This window comes from Takifugu rubripes, chromosome 14, assembly GCF_901000725.2.
Source record: "Takifugu rubripes chromosome 14, fTakRub1.2, whole genome shotgun sequence".
Classification (NCBI taxonomy): domain Eukaryota; kingdom Metazoa; phylum Chordata; class Actinopteri; order Tetraodontiformes; family Tetraodontidae; genus Takifugu; species Takifugu rubripes.
The window spans coordinates 1,230,073-1,248,766 of NC_042298.1; the positions used below are offsets into that span (position 1 = coordinate 1,230,073).

An 18,694-nucleotide genomic window follows, 5' to 3' on the forward strand; every position below is an offset into this window, starting at 1 on the left:
TCTCTATTTTTTAACTATTTTCAAATTGCAGTTCAGTCAAGTTTTAGTTGCCGCTGTTTGTTAATCAGTCAATAATATCAGTATTTATTGTAATTTCCTTATATTCAAAAGCAAAGTTCTCAGCAAAAGACTTTAATTTCAAAACAAACTCATATGAAAAATCAGTCAGCTTTTAGCTTCTTCTGTTTAAGAATAAGAGCAACAGGTAGACAGTTTTAAAAATAAACCCTTAAAGTTAGGTATTACAGCAGACTTCTCCATGCATATTGTCACATTTAGGGTTATTTCATTCTGTGCAGTATATGCGTATCCTACTAAAAAGCATATACTGTACAGAATGAAATAACTCTAAATGTGACAATATGGCTGCTGATTGGGGAACAATGGTATTCATTGACATTGCTAATGACTCGTGTCCAGAACAGAAACAATTGGACTTTAGACTCACAAACATTTGTTCTACATGACATGCAAGAACCTAGAACCAAAGTTCATTATGGTCCAATGAGCACTTGTCATCATCTCTGTGAGTATCATCGTTATACTTTAGCTTTCTGCTGAAATGACTTACAAACTGTAAAGAAAGTTTGCCATAGGTGACAGGAAGACAAGAAGGTGGAAAAGCTCAAATGACTTTGAACAACCTGTAGTGCTTAAAATACTTCTTTGCCTCGACAGCTTTCTGGAAGCTGGTTTGAACAATACTCAGAAGCTATTTATGCTTATTTGGGATGGATCTAAAGCAGACAATTCCTACAATTCTTTTAGTCTTAATATAATTGTTAGGGTGCAAATGCTACATGATATATAAGTATATATGTGGTGAAAACAGTACAGGACTAAGCAGTGGACCATGTGGGGAAAAAAGTGTCAGTAGCACATCTGAAATCAAACAAATCTCTGATTTCTTTGAATTTCTAGAAAATATTTAGTTCCTCTGTCCACCAAGTCTACCAAGGTATTTTTTGCAACGAATGACACTTCCACTGATTTTGAACCACAGTCACACAACAGTTCTCACATCAATGAAGTAAAAGTACACCATTAGAAAATCTGTGGTGGAAGTCTCAAAAGCACTCCAGATTTTACTCAAGTAAAGGAGTTCACTATTCACCAAGCTGATGTGAAACAGATGTGCTGAATGTGTCATTTCCTGTTCACGCTGAACTTTATGTAGTTTTTTAATTTCATATTTAATATTGTTTATGTCTGACCATTGTGTATTATTAGTTTGATTATGTTGCTTTTTAGATGTTTGAAATAAAGTAATCTATCTGTCTATCTATCTGTCTATCTATCTGTCTATCTGTCTATCTGTCTATCTATCTATCTATCTGTCTATCTGTCTATCTATCTATCTATCTGTCTATCTGTCTATCTATCTATCTATCTGTCTGTCTGTCTGTCTAATCAGGTTAACCTTGATAAAGGCTTGGTTGCCATGGAGCTGTCTCCTCCTCCATCAGACCTGACAGCTGAGTATGAGGCACTTTTCACCTCTGACTCTCTCCAATTCCTATATGAACTGGTCTCCACATTTGACAAGGAGGTTGATCAGGTGAGAAAATATATCTATTTATAAAGAAAACCTTTTATTGGATCCTGTTATATAATCCTGTTATATCCTGCTCAGGTCCTGCGGCAACGAGTGTCCAGAAAGGCCCACATCGACCTGTCAGGTGAGCTGCCTGATTTTCTGGAGAGTAGCGCCCATATCAGGAGCGACCCCGACTGGAGGGTGAAACCCGTCCCCCCACGGCTCCAGAGAAGGCATGTAGATATCGGGGATCTGGCTCCCTGTGACACAGAGCGCTTCATTAAAGCTCTTCAGACCCCAGCAGAAGGCATACAGGTAGTGACACTTCTGGACTACTGTATAGACTCACTCTCTGATGATGATGATTGTTCCATAAACACTTAACATGACACTGATTCTGATAGATAGTAGCTTTTGTGCATATATGATAAAATCCTCTGGACTTATTCCCAGGTGGACTTTGATGATGGGAACTGTCCAACATATCACAACCAGATTAAAGGAATTCATAATGTGCTGAAGGCAGTTCTGAACCAGCTGCCCAGTAAGAACTTTATTCTGCACTTCATACCTGCTGCAGTGCCATTAAGGACTTCCTTTAGATGTTTGAAGTAACTAATATGAATGTCTCACAACAGATGTTCCACATATATCTCAGGGCCCAGTGCTGATGCTCCGTCCTCGTGCCTGGAACATGGTTGAAAACAACATGATGGTAGTCTAAAACGGACGGACAGACAGTAGTATAAGGTCTATCAGAAGCGTGTCAGCTAACCTTGAAGCCTTTTGTTCCATGTTTCAGGTGGAGGGAAAGAAGGTTCCTGGTCCTCTTTTTGACTTTGGACTTCTTATGTTTCACTGTGGGAAGATCTTGTTAGAAAACGAGAGCGGCCCTTTTTTCTACCTGTCAAAAGTAACGTTTCCTCCCTTGCTCTCTCTCCTCCCTCACTGTCCGTCGAACAATCCATTTAAAATGCTCTTTTCTCAATGAGCAGGTTGAGAGTATCCTGGAGGCCAGACTGTGGAATAAGATATTTGTGTGGACACAACAAAAGGTCTGTAGACACAACAGCTCTGCTCTGATATGAAGCAACTGTGATAGTCTCCAGTATTTGTGTTACATCCATCTTTTGCTGAAGCCAGTTTAAAAGTTGCAGTTCCTCTTCCTCTTCTCTCGGTTGACTCCTTGACGGATTTGCGTGGTTAGCTGGGCCTGCCGCTGGGATGTATCAAAGCAACAGTGCTGATTGAAAATGTTTTAGCCGCTTTTGAGATGGAGGAGATTCTCTATGAGCTGCGGGAACATTCAGCAGGACTCAACTGTGGCATCTGGGATTACTCTGCCTCTTTTGTGAACAAGTTTGGTAAGTGCTGCTCCGCAAGAGCTGAGCAAAAGAATACAAAAATGGGGGCTAAATGGAAAACATTTATGACCTGCTTTTTGTCTTTCAGGTCACAGACGAGACTTCTTGCTGCCTGACCGCAGCAAATATGTCAACATGGAGAAGCGTTTTCTGCGCAGCTACATGGACCTCTTGGTTCAGACATGTCATCGCAGGGGTGCGTTGGCCACGGGAGGCATGGCCGCTCTACTGCTGCCCCAGAACACACATTCTGACTCCTACAGAAGAGTGTTGAGCACCGTCACAAGGTCAGAGCAGCATTTACCCAGCAGACTGAAAGACTGATTTTACGTTTGGGAAGAAGTAAAAACAGATAAATCATAGTTCTGATCATTCTCATGACTCATTGATAGATTTTAAAGTTGGACTCTTATTATTGCGTTTTTTTCTGATGGCAGGCTGAAGCTGCTGGAGATCAAGGCCGGCGTGGACGGTTTCATGGTGTATGACCTGAACCTGATTGAGCCCATGCAGAAAGTAAGCACTGGATTGAGTTGTGCACATTATTACAGCACAGAGCGGCCGAAACAGTCACGTCATCTCTTTACATGTAGCTCTTCAGACTCCACTCTCAAGGAGACAACCAGCTCAACCAGCTTCGGTGTGATGTCACGATAACAGCCGATGACCTTCTGTCCATGCCTTCGGTCGGTCACTGTCAACCGGACGTTAACATGGATTTTTGTACATTAAACATTCAATTCCTGCTTGTCCCTCATCTCTAGGGTGGAGTAACTCTTCATGGCCTGAAGCACAACATTGCAGTCGGTGTCCTTTTTATCAATGCCTGGTTATCAGGTGTGCAACTGTGCACGCGTACTTAATCTTCTTAACTTTGAGAGCAGAAAATAAAAACGGTCAAGCCTGGCTTTGTTTCCCAGGTCATGGACACTTTTTCTACAAAGGCCAGGTGGAAGATTCAGCCACAGCAGAGATTTCCAGATCTCAGGTAGGTCAAGACCTGGATTCACTACAGATCACCGCTACAACAATGGGACTAGAACCCATATCAGTGTAGACTGGGCCTGGACACTTCATTGGAGGCATGGTGCCATGTTCACCACCTGATTTAACGACCGATTTTGCGTTTTCAATGGGAAAACTGCTGAATGCAAAACATAACCCTGAAATACAACATGCACTGAGGTGGAGTTAAGATTGGCATTAATCCTGGAGTTACACACTGAGAAGATCGTTGGAACACACAGCTGGAATCATCCCCGGTGATTTCAGGTGTGGCAGTGGGTTCGACATCAGACTCGACTGGAGGAGGATCACCGGGTGGTCAGCAGGAGGCTGGTGAATGACCTCACCATGGAGGTCATGGTGGAGCTGAGGCCGGTCTGTCACTCAGCCAGGTGAGAAGACACACACACACACACACACACACACACACACACACACACACACACACACACACACACAGACTTCCATTATGTGTATTTAAGAAAATTGAATATTGAAGTTTTAACAGTTAAATGACTTTAAATATGTAATTTTTGAATTTCATATATTCATTTTAGTTAAAAAAAAAAAGCCATCTTGGTTTATTTTTGTTAATGGTTTTATTTAAAAAATACAATTCTGAAAGTTTGGAAGTTTAAATCTAAATAGCTGCTGTTGAGAACATTTTTGCCTAGTTATTTTGTACATACAGTATGTTTACGTGCAAAAAGTGTGCAAATTTTTACAAAGATACACAAGATACCAGTGTGAAAATAGTAGCCCATGAAATAATAAAGCTTTTCTTTTTATTTAAATTCATTTCAAATGTAAATTGGCTTCTATACATTTTTTTAAAAAAATTTAATCAACAAATTTTTTACCTTCCAATTCAAAATGAAATGCATTGGAATTCTTCCATGAACATGCCAGCATCACTCTGCTCCAGGGCCAAACAGGTGCTCCACACAGCTGCAGACATGTTCCTGGAGGTGGTCTACAAGAGAGATTTCCCAGAGTTCATCACGACTTACTTGAGTGAAGATCACACCTTCCTCAGTTCTCAGCGCTGTGGACAAATGGAAGATCTGGACCTGGAGCGGGCCAGACTGTGAAGGTCTTTAGAACCATTGGTTTGTCATTTCAACACACTGGTTGTTCAGGTGAGCATCCCAGCGTTGCTGAAACAGTTGTGGAAACACGACTGCGAGTGGCCATTTCCCACCAACATCAATGTTTGGAGAACGTGATGTTCATAAATAAATACATACGTATCCAACTTCATCTTTGCTCTTTGGGTAATTTGTTCAAACAGCACCAAGATATTTATGCTAACTCAAATTTAACATTTTAGAATAACTGACTTTTAAAATGTATTTTCACTTTAACATGATGTAAGGATTCTTCACAAGTTCTCATTAAAAAATAACCATAATTTCTTGTTAAAAAAGAAAACAATAAAAACAGAAGGGGAAGGAAGATACTTCTGCTATGGAAGAAGAGCTCGCCACCCGATATGCTCATCACGTGGACAACCAGGTGCTCATATTCTACATAAAATTGGGAACATCACCAGCAAAATCAGTGTTTGGTTTTGCAAATATGATTTTTATTAATCCATTTGTCAGTTTGTAATATATAAATTACTTTTAAAAAGGTGAGAAGCGGATGCGTGTTCAGGGAGGACGGCCGTGAAAACACGGGCGTTGCAGAAAATCTACACCGTGTTTCCGTTGCCCTCCTGTCCAGCCAATCGTCGCGTCCACTTTTCTCCGAGTCCTCTTCTCCGTCACACCACACGTATCAGTTCTTGTAATTACAGATGTGGACAGGACCTTTTTCACCGTTTTAAAAAAGAAATGCATCCTTCTCCTTGTGCCAGCTCTGTTTGCTGTCTGTCCGGTGCTCATTCCATCCATCCATCCATCCAGATCAGTGCAATGTGGGGGCAACTCACAGCAGCCATAGCCCAAGGACTGGGGGAAGCGGGTAGGTTGGTGAACTAAGGCCCCGATGATGTTCTAAGAGATCACATTTCATTTGCCAAGTCATTGTGCTCTCCTGTGAACATGTCACCGTTGGCACTGACTGCAGAGGTGTTGTCTTGGTAACCAGGGGGCAAGAATGACAGGCTGTAGGGGAAGATCTTATGACAGGTGACTCGGTAAGCCTCGGCAGCCTTCTGCTGATCGTCGCCAAGGTGCCCTTCCCGCAAAGCCTCCAACACCTCGGTACAGACCTGCAGCGTGTGCACACAGACAGTCAGCCCGAGTCAAAGAGGATGCTGTGAGGATGCTGTGACCACAAACCTGGATGCTTCTCCCAGACAGGGATTCATCTAGAGCTGTAGCTATCTCAAAAGCCATCTTATCAGAGGAAGGCTCCAGGTACACCATCATCTTAGCAGCTGCAAAGACAGAGCAGCCAGTTTCATGTCATTCCAACACTCAAAACACAAGCAAGGACAGTTTCATGTGACATCTTTGTTGGTCTGAAAGTCCCTCGCATGTTAGAGGGAAAATGGAATTAGATTACATTCACAGAGGTCAGAGGCGATTCTTATATGTTTAAAATCAATCAATTCAAAATGAACTTCTATTGAATACAGATCCACAGAATGTGAAATGGAGGTCCATGATGACAATATCAGACGTGCAGCAGCAGCCTCTGAGCATAAAATAAATGCTAGAAAGTCCTAATGAAGATTATTATATTACTAACCTCAATCTATTGCAATGCATGTAGCTTTAGAATAATAACGCATAAAAGACAGGAAAAATATTTATTAATTACGTCAAAAGACTACTCGCAAGTTGACTAAAATTTAATTGCAATAAATTAGATTTTCATTGAAGTGATATGGATTTTGGAGTTTACCTGTAACAATTCTCAGTTACTTCTGAACAACAATATACAACTTTCCAGGGGTGTGTATTTACCAGCCAGTCGGTGTGGGATGGAGTTGGAGTGTTGGCTCAGGAAGTTCTTGTTGTAGCTCTGAGGGTTACTCTCCCCAAAAAGTCTGGAGATTTCCTGCTTCAAAACTGTCCTCACTGCATCTGCCAGGTCTGCACTCTCACTCACTGAAAGATGAACACACATGAAAGCGCGGCAGCTAACAGAAATCTAGAAACTGTGATGAACGTGTAGAGAATATCAATCATGTAGGAGGAGCTGGCTGTGGCTCACCTCGCTTGAAGAAACGCACCAGACACTGGTGCAGCCATGGGTTGGAAGGCTCTATGGCAACGGCCCTCTTTATCGACTGCAGCATCAACAGGTATTTTTCTGCAGAAGACCCCAAAAATTATGCATTTAAAATATACAGAAAGGAATTTTTTAACAGAAGGAAGTCTCGAACCTTTCCTAAAATAAATCTCAAAGGCCAACAGGTGGGTCTCAATCTTGTTGCGCACCAGGTTCTTCAGGGGGATCAAGAACTTCACTGCCTCCTCCAGAGGATTCTCAGGCTTAAATAGAGGTTAACACATGATTAACACATGATTGTCAGAAAACACTGCACATAAAGAAGGCAGCAAGGCCTAACCTTGGCTAATTTGTCAGGTATTAGCTCTTCTTTGGGCCCACCAATCTCTTCGTCATCTTCCTCCTTCTTCTTCTTCTGGTTTTTTAGTTGTTTTTCCTTCTCTGCATTCTTCTTCTCCTCTTCAAGTTGGGCCTTCTTCTGGGCTCGCCGTTGCTTGTTGCGCAGTTTCTTTAGCTCTTTATCAGTCAGATTCTCTGCAGAAAAGAACAGAACATTAATGCTTGCTTTGAATACAACTAAGCGCTTCATTTAGAATTTGACTTTACTGTGTTTCGATAAGCTGATAATCATTTGGAAATGGAAATGCCGCAGTGTTTGAATTCCAACATGATGTATCCAAAACATCCTACTCTCTTTCTAGAGTTCACTTAGGCCCAGTGAACAGGGTCCACCAGGAAAACTATTATTTTTCTGCCTTTTTAAATTCAACAGCATATCCAATCTTGCACATTTCAACAACTTGCTTGGTTTATGCTCTGAAGTCTCCTAATCGATATACCTGAATGTGAAATTCTCAGTTTGAAGGGAATTTCACGGCTTATTTAAGCAGTACAATCTTATCAGTGAGAGCTCCAAAAGGCAACTTGCAATGCATTTAAAAATAAAAAATCCACACACACACACACCCGTATCTGCTTGGCTTTGCTTGTTGTTGTCAGTCAGAGGCTTGTCGTACAAGGTCAGATAGATCTGGATGGCGGTTCGAGCAGCTTTGTAGTAAAAGGGATGCTGTCGTAGGACATCCTCAAGCTTCAGCAGGTCCACGTATGAACGCAGCGTCATCTTTCTCATGCAGTAGGTGTGGAAGTCAAACTGGTCATCTGTGATCTCCACAAAGTGCTAGTGATGAAGAGGAGGGGTAAAAGAGAAACAACTGAGATGTACAGGAAGAGGTGTGGACTAGAGATTTAAATCTGCACTGCTGAAGACCAGGACTTTAGCTGTGCATCATTATGAAGTAGGGCTGCAACTAACTATTACGGTATTCTTTTAACTGTTGTTTGGATTACCGTCATTTCTGGTGTATACGGTGCACCTAAATATAAGCTGCACCTGTAATTAAGGTAGTTAATCATATTACATAATAAGCAGCAGGCATCTACCTCAGTACCACAGACAGTGCTGAAGGGAGATGAAGGGGAAACCCTTTTTTACATATATTATATAAAATTAACTGGCCGATCTAGTCAGATTCTCCGCTATCTTTGCTAGAGTGAATTTGAGGAAGGAGTTGCTGACACAAAGCCATCCGTGACCTGACGGTTAGGTTATTTTGTCTCCTAAATCTGAGACACTGTGATGATCCACCAGCAAATCTCTCATTTCCATTTCGGTGGCGATTGTTTTGGCTTCCGGTCGGATCTGCCTGGTGCAAACCCCTTGGTCCTCTGCTCTGTGTGTGTTTACCGTCGCCAAGAATGTTTTCAAGTTCAGGCCATCTGCCTTTTTTCCCCTCTGAAAGCTTTTCTCATCTTTTTGGCGCTGCTGTCTCCAACGATGTACCAGCTCTATTTCCTTCTGTTACTGCCAGATCAATTGCATTTACCTTAAAAGCTGCATCAAATGAATTTCTTCCTTTGTGTTCCACGATGAGGGTGTGCGTTATGCGTATAAAGCCTCAAATGAATGATCTAAATAATTGATCGTCAGCGTCTGTGAGTGCATTTGATTGGCCCACTGTAAACTGTTCTGTAATTTTATTGATTTTGGTCTCATGAAGTTTGTGAGAAGGAAAAACCTAAATAAGAAGCACTGCTGTATAAGTTGCAGGGTTTAACGCCTGGGAATAAAGTAGGGTCAACATGGACATCGCACTGACTGACTGACTCACAGTATAATAACATGAACTGGTCGGCGTGTTGATAATCCTGATGCTAATGGGACATAAAGTAAACGTGATTATCATTCAACATGTCGACACGCACGTTTTGGTGTCGACTAATAGATTAGATCATAATAATAGACTTGATAATTGGCGATTTACAGTCTTATTGGATTTTTGCTCATCTCAATGTGAATACAGACAAATGCCAACTACAAACACCGTTCCCTTCCTAGTCACAGTCTCCTCTATTTCTTTAGCCTTCATTGTGTTTTTGGCTGGTGATCTTGGCAGAGCCTCTGCTAACACTCAACAGGATATTATGCCAGCTGGCTAGCCAGCTAATTTTACACAGCAGGCCATCAACCGGTGTAATCTGAAATAATTTATGATTAATAGTGTTGGATTATTGCATTAAATATTGCTGTCTAACAACTGCTTGCCTCAACAAAGATAGACATCAGTTAAATTAAAACCATACCAACTGCCCAGCACATTTATGACTCCATTAATTAGCACAACTTGATGGTTAGATGAATAATCTGCTGAAAATACCTGCCAAAACCTTCCAATCTACACCAAAACTTCTGACTTACTTCTGCACTTTGCATGTAGGTCAGAGTTTTATGCATTAAAAATGCATGTGCCATTGATTGCTGCTGTAATTATGACTAAAAGACGATTAAAAGCTGATGACTCCTACCCTTTCAATTTCATGGCACTTCTTCAGGGCCTCTCCAAACTTGTTCATGGACTTGTAAGACAGAGCACACTCTGTCTGGAACCACATACACTGCATTTCATTCAGGTTCTCCACTGCAGACGTTCCTTCCTAGAATCAAACATAAACACGATTTATATTAATGAAAAAAATACATAAACCGTCTACAGAATAAATCTGGACCGATCCACAGTGATTCATACGGACCACTAAAAAACAACCAGTCACATCATGAAGATGTGCAAACTGCTGGATCCATCTAACAGTTATTAATTACATAAACATAATTCAATAATGACTTGATGGACGTTATGAAGCAAGAATGGTAATTGGTGGTTGGGGTCCTGTGTTTCATTTCAAATATCCAGCGATAAGAAATCAATATTTCTAGCTGGCTTACGCGTGTGAACTTGGAGCACATTTCCTCTGCATCTTTGATAAGGCTGGCTTTCATCATGTACTTGGCACACTTAGAGTTGATGAAACGGTCAGCAGTGTCCAGGGCCTGAGCCTCATCCATCCACCGGGCAGCTTCCTTTATGTTCCCTGCGTGCTGCCGAGAAGAGAGACACATATGGGAAATGTCATGACAAAGAAAATCCGACATTAGCTCGCTTCCATTTAAATGATTTCCATGAGTGTAAGCTGCTCATACTAAACCTTATAGATCTTAGCCTTTATGGCAAAGAGCTCGATGAGTGTGGGTGTGCTGTCGATGGCAGAGTTAATGTACTCCAAGGCGCGGCTGGGCTGGTTGATGAAGTCAAAATGCTGCGCTAAGAAATACTGGACCCACAACAAGGTAGTGGGGGGCTCTTCCTTCCCATCATCTGTACATACACATTAAATAAATCTCGTTAAATGTTCTGACCAAACGCGAGGACAACGAGCTGAAATACTCACCATTTTCACTAAACATTCGACAGCTTTTCAGATTAGATTCATAACCAACAACTAATTCTTCAATGATTGATACCTAAATGGAAAAAAAAACCAGTAAGAGAATTAGAGTTATGTTAGCGTCCTTTCAAAGGGTGACTTGCTGCCTACCTTTTCTTTATCAGTGTAGAGGGATTTAAGAGTGGTAAAGACAGGTGGGCAACCTTTAATGAAATTCATCCTCAGGTATTTGTCCAGGCATTCATGAAATTTCTCCCCTGGTCACCGAAGACCCCAGTGCAGACACACAAAAAAGATTGGAATGGTGATACAGCATTATGAAAATATGAAAATATAGCTTAAGTGGCGATGCTCAAAATTCACTGAAGCTCAGCTATGATCAGATATGATTTAATCTTTGAGATAATCTAAAGAGAAGATCCTTAGAACGCAGTAGGCTTTTATGGTAACTACTTTCACTGTTAATCAATGACGTGCCATTATTTTTGCATGATTTACCTCTCTTTTGTGATCAGTATTTACCGGTATAGTGATTAACAATGACATCATCTGGTTGCTGAGACGTGATGTCACTGTAGATGATGACACGTTTACTGCTGTGCCTCAAGATTTCATCAGGAATCTTTAATCCTGAAGTATTCTTTAACATAGAATAAATGATGCACTTGTTCACCCCACTTTCAGATGAAGAGTTGCTCTTCCCGACCAACAAAACCGCCTAATGCACGTGTGATGTGACTGCCCTCAGGCCACTCTGGCGTCCTCACCTGTGAGGAAGTTAAGAGGCAGTCTCCGGGGAACCAGACCTTTAGGAAACTTCACCCAGGAGTCCTCATAAATCTTTAGCCGCTCCTCTGAACTATCTGAAATGGAAGACAAAGATCGAGGAGACGGTGAGAGACATTAAACATTTAGACACCAGTCAACCTATGGACCAAAACTAAATAAGAACACATTTTGGGATGGTTTTGTTCCCATAGTATAATTAGAATATATGTATATATGCAGATGACCACAGCACTTACTTGGTTTCAAAGCTTTTTCCAGGCCGTGGTAGTAGGCCCAGTTCTCTGGATTTCTCTCCAGGAGTCTCCTGTAGACCACAGCAGCCTCCTCAGGTCTCTCCAGCTTCAGGAATAACTCTCCTGCAAATATTTAGAAGCTTAGAAACTCTCTCTGCACAGAACACTTTTAAGAGACAAGCACAGAGGTCAATCCCTCTGGTTGGGTCTGTGTTTTTCTTTCGGTTGGTTTGCAACAAAGAGTCTGGCCCAGTGCTGATACAGCAGATTGTCATCTGCAGCTTCTCTTGTCAACAGTGCCGCCGCTGCCATCATAGACCAGACAAGCACAGGAGCTTTGGGATGGAATAGAGAGAACACACACAACCACTAATACAAGGAGTATGGCCGTGACTCCAAACCTGGATTAATAACACATCCAACGAGGGCCTGTTCAGCCCAGAGAAACTCTGAGATGTTTATTGATGAAAATTAGATGAGAGCCTATTAAATGATAAAGCAATAGGCAATTCAATGCATGTGCTTTCTTTGTTGTACTACGAACGTATTAAACCCAAATGAATCACTCTTCTTATTCTAGCCCAAAAAGGTCACAGGCAACCATTTTCTACAGAGACAAAAGTGGACGCTGGTTTGCATCTAGTTTCACAACAAGAATCTACAAACCTCTTGTCTCTTCCACAGCCAGTTTGTCACAGATTTGTTTCTCGTAGCTATTGAGGTGGTCCAGGGCCTCTTTATACAGGCCAGCCTCCCGTAGAACTTGGTTTTGATATAGCAGCAGTTCACTGTACTCATAGTCCACCTTATCTGGAGATGTCTGAATAGAAATGAATAAAATTGAAAAGGATAAAGGGTGTTAAACACAAAGGAAAGAGAGAGAAATTAATAGTCTGACATCAACCCAGGACCCTGCAAGCTTATTCAGTTGCAATATGTCAACACAAAACATGGCAGAATTTAGGATGATAAAGCTTTTCTGGACTTTTGCTGCCCAGAACTGGTTATGGTGAAGCTCTTCCTGTGTTGGCTCGGAGGTTTGCTCTGGGTTACTGTCACGCTGAAAGTCGACATTCCTTTTTAGTGCAGGCCTCAAGGTATTGCAGCACAATTGTCTATTATTTGGAGTGCTGCTCTAGTCCCATCACCCTGATTATAGTTAACGAAAGGCAACATTAACTAATGATACAAACTCTTCGTTGTGGATTTCTGTTCATTCGGTGGTCAATGAAATGAAGCAAAGCAAGGCAACGTAAAATGATACTAAACTGCAGGCTAATAATGGGTCAGAATCCCAAATCAGAGCTCCCAAAGTGGAACCTTGTTCATATCTACAATCTGCTCTATAAATAGTTACCAAGCAAGTGAATTAAAACGCTCAAAACATTTGACTGTCATGCTAAATGTTAACGTGGGCGACTCCTCCTATAAACATCAGGGTAAAGTTTGCCACTCACTCTTTTTTCCTTTAAAATAAACATGTTCAGAATCAAAATGATATTAAGAATCACGCCGTCTCATTACCGTATATTGAATCAGAGAATGTGCGAATGTTTGTGTTCTGAAAAGAACGATGCAGCGACAAAGCAAGCGTTCAACCTCCCCCCAACTCTGTGTCAGACAGAGTCCAGCAGCCCCTGGTGTACCTGTTGTGTTTTGCGGAACTCCTCGACTATCTTGGCAGCCATCTCAAAGTCTTCCAAAAGATGATAGGCCACAGCGTAGCCAATCCATGATGCCCGCTGTGCTGGGCGCAGCTGCAGCAGCTGGTACCGTGTCTCCTGAGGAGGCAGAAGGCTGTCACACTAAAATCTTCCTGTACGTGAGGTCCGTTTATCACTGTCCGTTTAGCAAGCTGTCCCTCAGTCAAACATGCTGTGGGCAACTATAGGGCCTTGCTCATTACATTTAACTTTACCCTCATTTAGAAAAACTCTTAATAAATGACAGATTTGGACCTGGCAGCTTTAATAAGTGAACCTACCCTGTAGCCCTCCAGGTCTCTCATTTGGATTTGCAAGAGGGAGAGATCTCGTAAGATGTGCAGGTTGTCTTTGTCCCATTTCAGAGCATTGCGGTAACACTTGATAGCCTCGTCGTACTTTTTGTCTGATCGCTGCAGTAACCCATATACATGCCAGCCTGGGAGAATGAAGGACTTAAGGAAGCAAACAGGATACCTTAACTTGATTAAAACCAACAAGATTATTTCAAGACTAGATCCATTTAAAAACATTCTGATGAACATTCATAGAAAATTCTTCAGATCCCATAGAAAGAACATTGTGGGAGACTCTCCGAGCCACTGGACAATTATATAAAGTGACCTTCGCTTCAACTACGAGACAACTGGGTGCCTTGATAGGAGGATACAGACGTGACTCTTGAGGTCGTTGCGGAGGCCTCTTCTCACCAGCTCATAAGCCTCCTCCTTCTTGCCCAAACAGTTGAGGATTAAACCCTTCATGGCTAACGTCTCTGGAGCACCAATGAGAGCGGAAAGAAGAGAGCTATGAAGAAATCTAAATACAGTTTACGTACATTTCCCTTTGTGATTGCCATAAATTCATCAACATAAAGACACTATCAATCCAATTTCTGTAAACGTTCCCTTTCATAGTACAGTGGCAGAACCTAAATTCACTGTGAAAACCAATAATGTGACTGTTCATAGGAAACTGCTAAAATAAGCAGTCAGGCATGCTAAGGTGTTAATATTGTAATAGCTACAAATGCTCAAACCCAAGCCATTCCTTAAATCTCCCTCTGTTGATATTCAGACAGTAACTTCAGTCAACGTTCTCTTATGGAAGCACCTAAATGAAGCATGCAATGTGAAGAATATCACCCAATTATGGCTCCATTTCCTCCCATTTGTGATTAGGCAGGTCAAGAGTCTTGTGTCTCACCTCCATGTTCAGCAAACTTGGGATTAGTCAGGATTTGTTTGCAGAACTTCAGTCCATTTCTGTACTGCTTGTGCTCATAACATCTCTGTTGAATACAAGCAGATTTTATTCAAACATCAAAAAGATGCTCTCCGTTGCAGCACAAGCATATGAACCGATCAGACAGTACACGTTATGAAGGACAAGAGCAAAACAAAGAATAATATATGGCTTTCATAGTACAGTTTAATGGATATTTCAAATAAGGTGAAGAAATTGCACTAACCAACTCCTTGTGTGAATGTTTGACACCTACCTAGTAAGGATTGGCTATAGTATTAGCAGTAAAAAATGTTTTCATTATTATTTTTATAATCAGTGCTATGATTATCAGTTATCTGCTGTCAAATGATGAAAAAATGTTCTTTCTCTATCTTTCGTATCTTATACACAAGCATGAGGACTATTCTGCACAGTCCTAAATAGCCCTCAGCTAATGTACATACATACCTAACGCAGTTATCACCTAAATATACTGAAAGTGGAATCAAACATGTTTTAATATTGGTGACAGTCAGTCGAATATTAATTGCAACTGTTTCGCCAAAGTTGTACAGCTGTCATGTTTCCAACTGGTTTGTCATGCACTCTTTAAATGTCTTGCAAGGCCAACGCAGGGCTCCGACAATTCATGTGCTGCTCTGCTAAAGATAACGTTCGGAATGTTATATGTGCAGCTAAGCAACGACGTAAATAACAGTTTTAGTAGGAATTATTCCGTTTATTTCTCTGTGTAAATGTCACAGCAACTCCATAGCTACGTGCTCTAGCTGCTACAACTAACGGCTAACAATTACTTAGCAAAGTAGCATTAGCTAGCACGCTAACGTTAGCAAAGATATTTAGCCTACCAATATTCTTTTGAAGAGAGCGTTCTCCTTCTGCGGTAGTGTAATTGAGGGCATTTTGCTGGGTTTCTACGCCCGCGTTAATTCACACATGAATAGAATTCCGTTGGAGTCAGAGATCCTAGACTGTTTCTAGTCTCTTCAGGCTCCTCTCTCACGTGTTGACGCCGAGGCCCCCTTCTGAGCAAAATGGCCGAAGTGCTCTCCCTCCGGGTCAGACGCTGTCAAACAGGACCAAACAGGACAAATAACCCGCAGAAATAATAGCGCAGCGGCCCGTTTAGTAGCAATACCTTGTTTGTAGCAAAACTAGCAAACTTGATCAGTAAACGAATATAATTAATTTTGATTACAAAAGTTTGTTGGTAGTTATTACATAATTTTTTTGGTACACCATAACTATGAAAGACAGCAAAATATCAAACTTTGGATATCGTAAAAGAACAACCTTAATAATAGCAAACAATATGTATAAAAAACATTGTGAAAATCACGTTTCGAAGATAAATATGGTATATTTTTCTTCATTGGAGCGATTTATCGGTGGTCCTACAATAACAAACCGTTCCTGGCAGGAAGTATAGACAACACCAGAGTGATCGATCGCACACATCCAAGGCGGTCGTTTGTGTGGCGAAATGACATTCAGCCGGTTATTATCCAGAGCTTCTGTCTACAACAGAGGTAAGATGACGACAGATGGAAGTTCGTTCACAATATTCCCCTTTTGGGAGTAGTGCTATTGTGACTTGACCGCCATGTTTATTTCAAAGTCTGACCTTAGCTTAGCTTAGCCTAGCCTAGCCTAGCTTCACAGTCTGCCGCTGGTCACGCAAGCCACTATCCATGAGGGCAGCGGTGGATGTGAATGGTCTTAGGCAAATAAGTTTGTACTGCGTTCATTACAGAGCATGATCCACGTTTATAAATACTCGTGTACGATTCATGTGCACTCTGTCAAGTGTTGCAGTTGATGCCAATGAGCTCATTTCCCCCACTGAAATGAAAGCGTTTTGTGTCTCTTGCAGCTGCATCCAGATCTCTATTCACCGGGACCAAACCCGACACTGCTAATCCCAACTGGTTGCGGGTGGGCCTTGCCTTTGGATCGGCTGCTTTTATATGGGGCCTGGTACATTAACCCAATCTATACATCCAGCAATCCAACTGTGTTCTTTCTTTCTTTCTATCTATCTATCTATCTATCTATCTATCTATCTATCTGTCTATCTGTCTGTCTGTCTGTCTGTCTGAACTCTTATTCTGTCATCAAACATCTGGCAAAGGCAAAATAGATTCCCTTCTGCATTGTAAAATGAGGTTATGAAGATCAACAGCATGTGATATTGTGCAACATTTAGTAATTGAGTGTGTTTCTGGTTGTCTTTTGCAGCTTTTCAAGCAGCACAGCACAGATGTTCATGAATACAGAATCAGAAATGGCCTAGAATAATCCACTACAATGGTATGTAGAATCAGTGTGGGTAGACAAAGCTACAATAACAACATTGAATTAATTTGCTCCACACTGATATGGACAAGGACATAATGTCTTCTATAAAGTATAAGAGGATTTGAAATAAAACAGCAAGATGTGACTGAAAGGTATCATCTCAGTTCAATTAGATGAATTTGTTGTTCTTGCTCCCTGCAGGAGGTCCTGTGTACAAGATGCTCCGGTTTGTTTCTGCTCTTCATTCTAATATTGATTCCAATGTAAAATAAAATTATCATGTCAGCTCAGTTGTGGTCTTTTGTTCTAGTAAATGAAAATATAGTGGTGCTGGTGTGGTTTACACTTTTTTACATCATTGTTTTAAATGAGCCAACAGGATTCCACCATCCTGTAGGTTTGGCCCTCTCAAAAGCCGTTCACCTACAACCTGCATGTACTTCTAAATGCATCTGATTTATGTTTCTATTGCAGAGGTTTTTCTTCCTGCGCCAGCGTATAATAAATGAGTAAATAATTCATAAACCAAACAGGGCAGCAGAGTTACTGCAGCGCATGGAGAATTTGGTGTGATTGTTCACTTTGGGTATTTTACATCCTACCATTGTTATCAGAATCAGAAGAAGGTTTATTGCCATTGTTCATGTGATACACAGTATTACACAAACTAGGAATTTGTCATGGTGTGCCGCTGCGACATTCAACATAACACTAGACATCAACACCACACTAGAATAAGATAAATAAAATAAAATAAGACTTATATACAGTATATACATAAATAGTGAGTGGTAAGAAATAGTGCAGGTCCATGAGGAGTAATGTATTGTTTATGAGTCCGGCTGGCTGCTGTACATGGTGCTTAAGTGACAAGTCACTTGGTGTTCAGCAGCCTGATGGCAGAGGGGAAGAAGCTGTTAGTGTAGCGGGAGGTTCTGGTCCGAATGGACCGTAGTCTCCTGCTTGAGGGGAGGGGGGAAAACAGTCCGTGACCAGGGTGGGAAGGGTCGGCCGTGATCCGACCTGCACACCTCCGGGTTCTGGAGATATACAGGTCCTGGATGGATGGGAGCCTGCAGCCGATCACCTTCTCGGCAGCGCGCACGACGCGCTGCAGCCTCAGTCTGTCCCTGGCGGTGGCACCAGCAAACCACACAGTGATGGAGGAGGTGAGGATGGACTCGATGATGGCCGTATAAAACTGCGCCAACATCCTGGGAGGCAGTTTGAGCTTCCGCAGGAAGAACATCCTTTGCTGGGCCTTCTTGATGAGGGAGCTGATGGTTGGCTCCCACTTAAGGTCCCGTGTGATGGTGGTGCCCAGGAAGCGGAAGGAGTCCGTGATGGTGATGGGGGAGTCCATAAGGGCAAGGGGGGGCAAAGGGGCTGTGACTTTCCTGAAGTCCACAATCATCTCCACTGTCTTATAATTGTGGGACAAAATAAAAATGAATGGCTTCATATTCAACAAACACAGTGGTTAGATTTTACAACATTTAAGATGCAAGACATTGCCAGGTTGGTATTTTATCTTATTTCAAAAAGAGATTG

General features: G+C 41.7%; 3 protein-coding genes across 4 annotated transcripts; 2 read left to right on the plus strand and 1 right to left on the minus strand.

Annotated features, from left to right (window-relative positions):
* The first annotated feature begins 452 nt into the window (after window positions 1-452).
* ugl (ureidoglycolate lyase) lies at window positions 453-5,164 on the plus strand. Of its 2 annotated transcripts, none has more exons than XR_003890750.1 (15): window positions 453-526; window positions 1,415-1,558; window positions 1,634-1,852; window positions 1,991-2,081; window positions 2,176-2,252; window positions 2,340-2,450; window positions 2,533-2,592; window positions 2,745-2,901; window positions 2,990-3,188; window positions 3,339-3,417; window positions 3,495-3,587; window positions 3,666-3,738; window positions 3,822-3,889; window positions 4,149-4,298; window positions 4,832-4,964. XR_003890750.1 is itself a non-coding variant. In XM_003977033.3 (15 exons), the coding sequence occupies exons 2-15, from the start codon at window positions 1,442-1,444 to the stop codon at window positions 4,995-4,997; spliced, it is 1,635 nt and encodes a 544-aa protein (XP_003977082.2). In that variant the 5' UTR covers window positions 453-526; window positions 1,415-1,441; the 3' UTR covers window positions 4,998-5,164. The 2 variants fall into 2 exon arrangements, 1 of the variants encoding a protein (XP_003977082.2); XM_003977033.3 differs by having other exon boundaries at window positions 4,174-4,298; window positions 4,832-5,164.
* A 305-nt stretch (window positions 5,165-5,469) lies between these two features.
* On the minus strand, window positions 5,470-16,065 carry naa15a (N-alpha-acetyltransferase 15, NatA auxiliary subunit a). Its single transcript, XM_003977027.3, has 20 exons — window positions 15,694-16,065; window positions 14,804-14,888; window positions 14,268-14,372; window positions 13,879-14,036; window positions 13,541-13,675; window positions 12,561-12,714; window positions 11,898-12,017; window positions 11,640-11,735; window positions 11,023-11,129; window positions 10,876-10,948; window positions 10,633-10,802; window positions 10,373-10,525; window positions 9,955-10,083; window positions 8,056-8,269; window positions 7,430-7,623; window positions 7,244-7,352; window positions 7,072-7,170; window positions 6,822-6,965; window positions 6,192-6,289; window positions 5,470-6,121 (listed from the first exon to the last, which is right to left on the minus strand). The coding sequence occupies exons 1-20, from the start codon at window positions 15,745-15,747 to the stop codon at window positions 5,912-5,914; spliced, it is 2,607 nt and encodes an 868-aa protein (XP_003977076.1). The 5' UTR covers window positions 15,748-16,065; the 3' UTR covers window positions 5,470-5,911.
* Window positions 16,066-16,212: 147 nt separating this feature from the next.
* Window positions 16,213-17,433, plus strand: ndufc1 (NADH:ubiquinone oxidoreductase subunit C1). Its single transcript, XM_003977028.3, has 4 exons — window positions 16,213-16,374; window positions 16,719-16,822; window positions 17,084-17,155; window positions 17,345-17,433. The coding sequence occupies exons 1-3, from the start codon at window positions 16,329-16,331 to the stop codon at window positions 17,141-17,143; spliced, it is 210 nt and encodes a 69-aa protein (XP_003977077.2). The 5' UTR covers window positions 16,213-16,328; the 3' UTR covers window positions 17,144-17,155; window positions 17,345-17,433.
* Window positions 17,434-18,694: the final 1,261 nt, after the last annotated feature.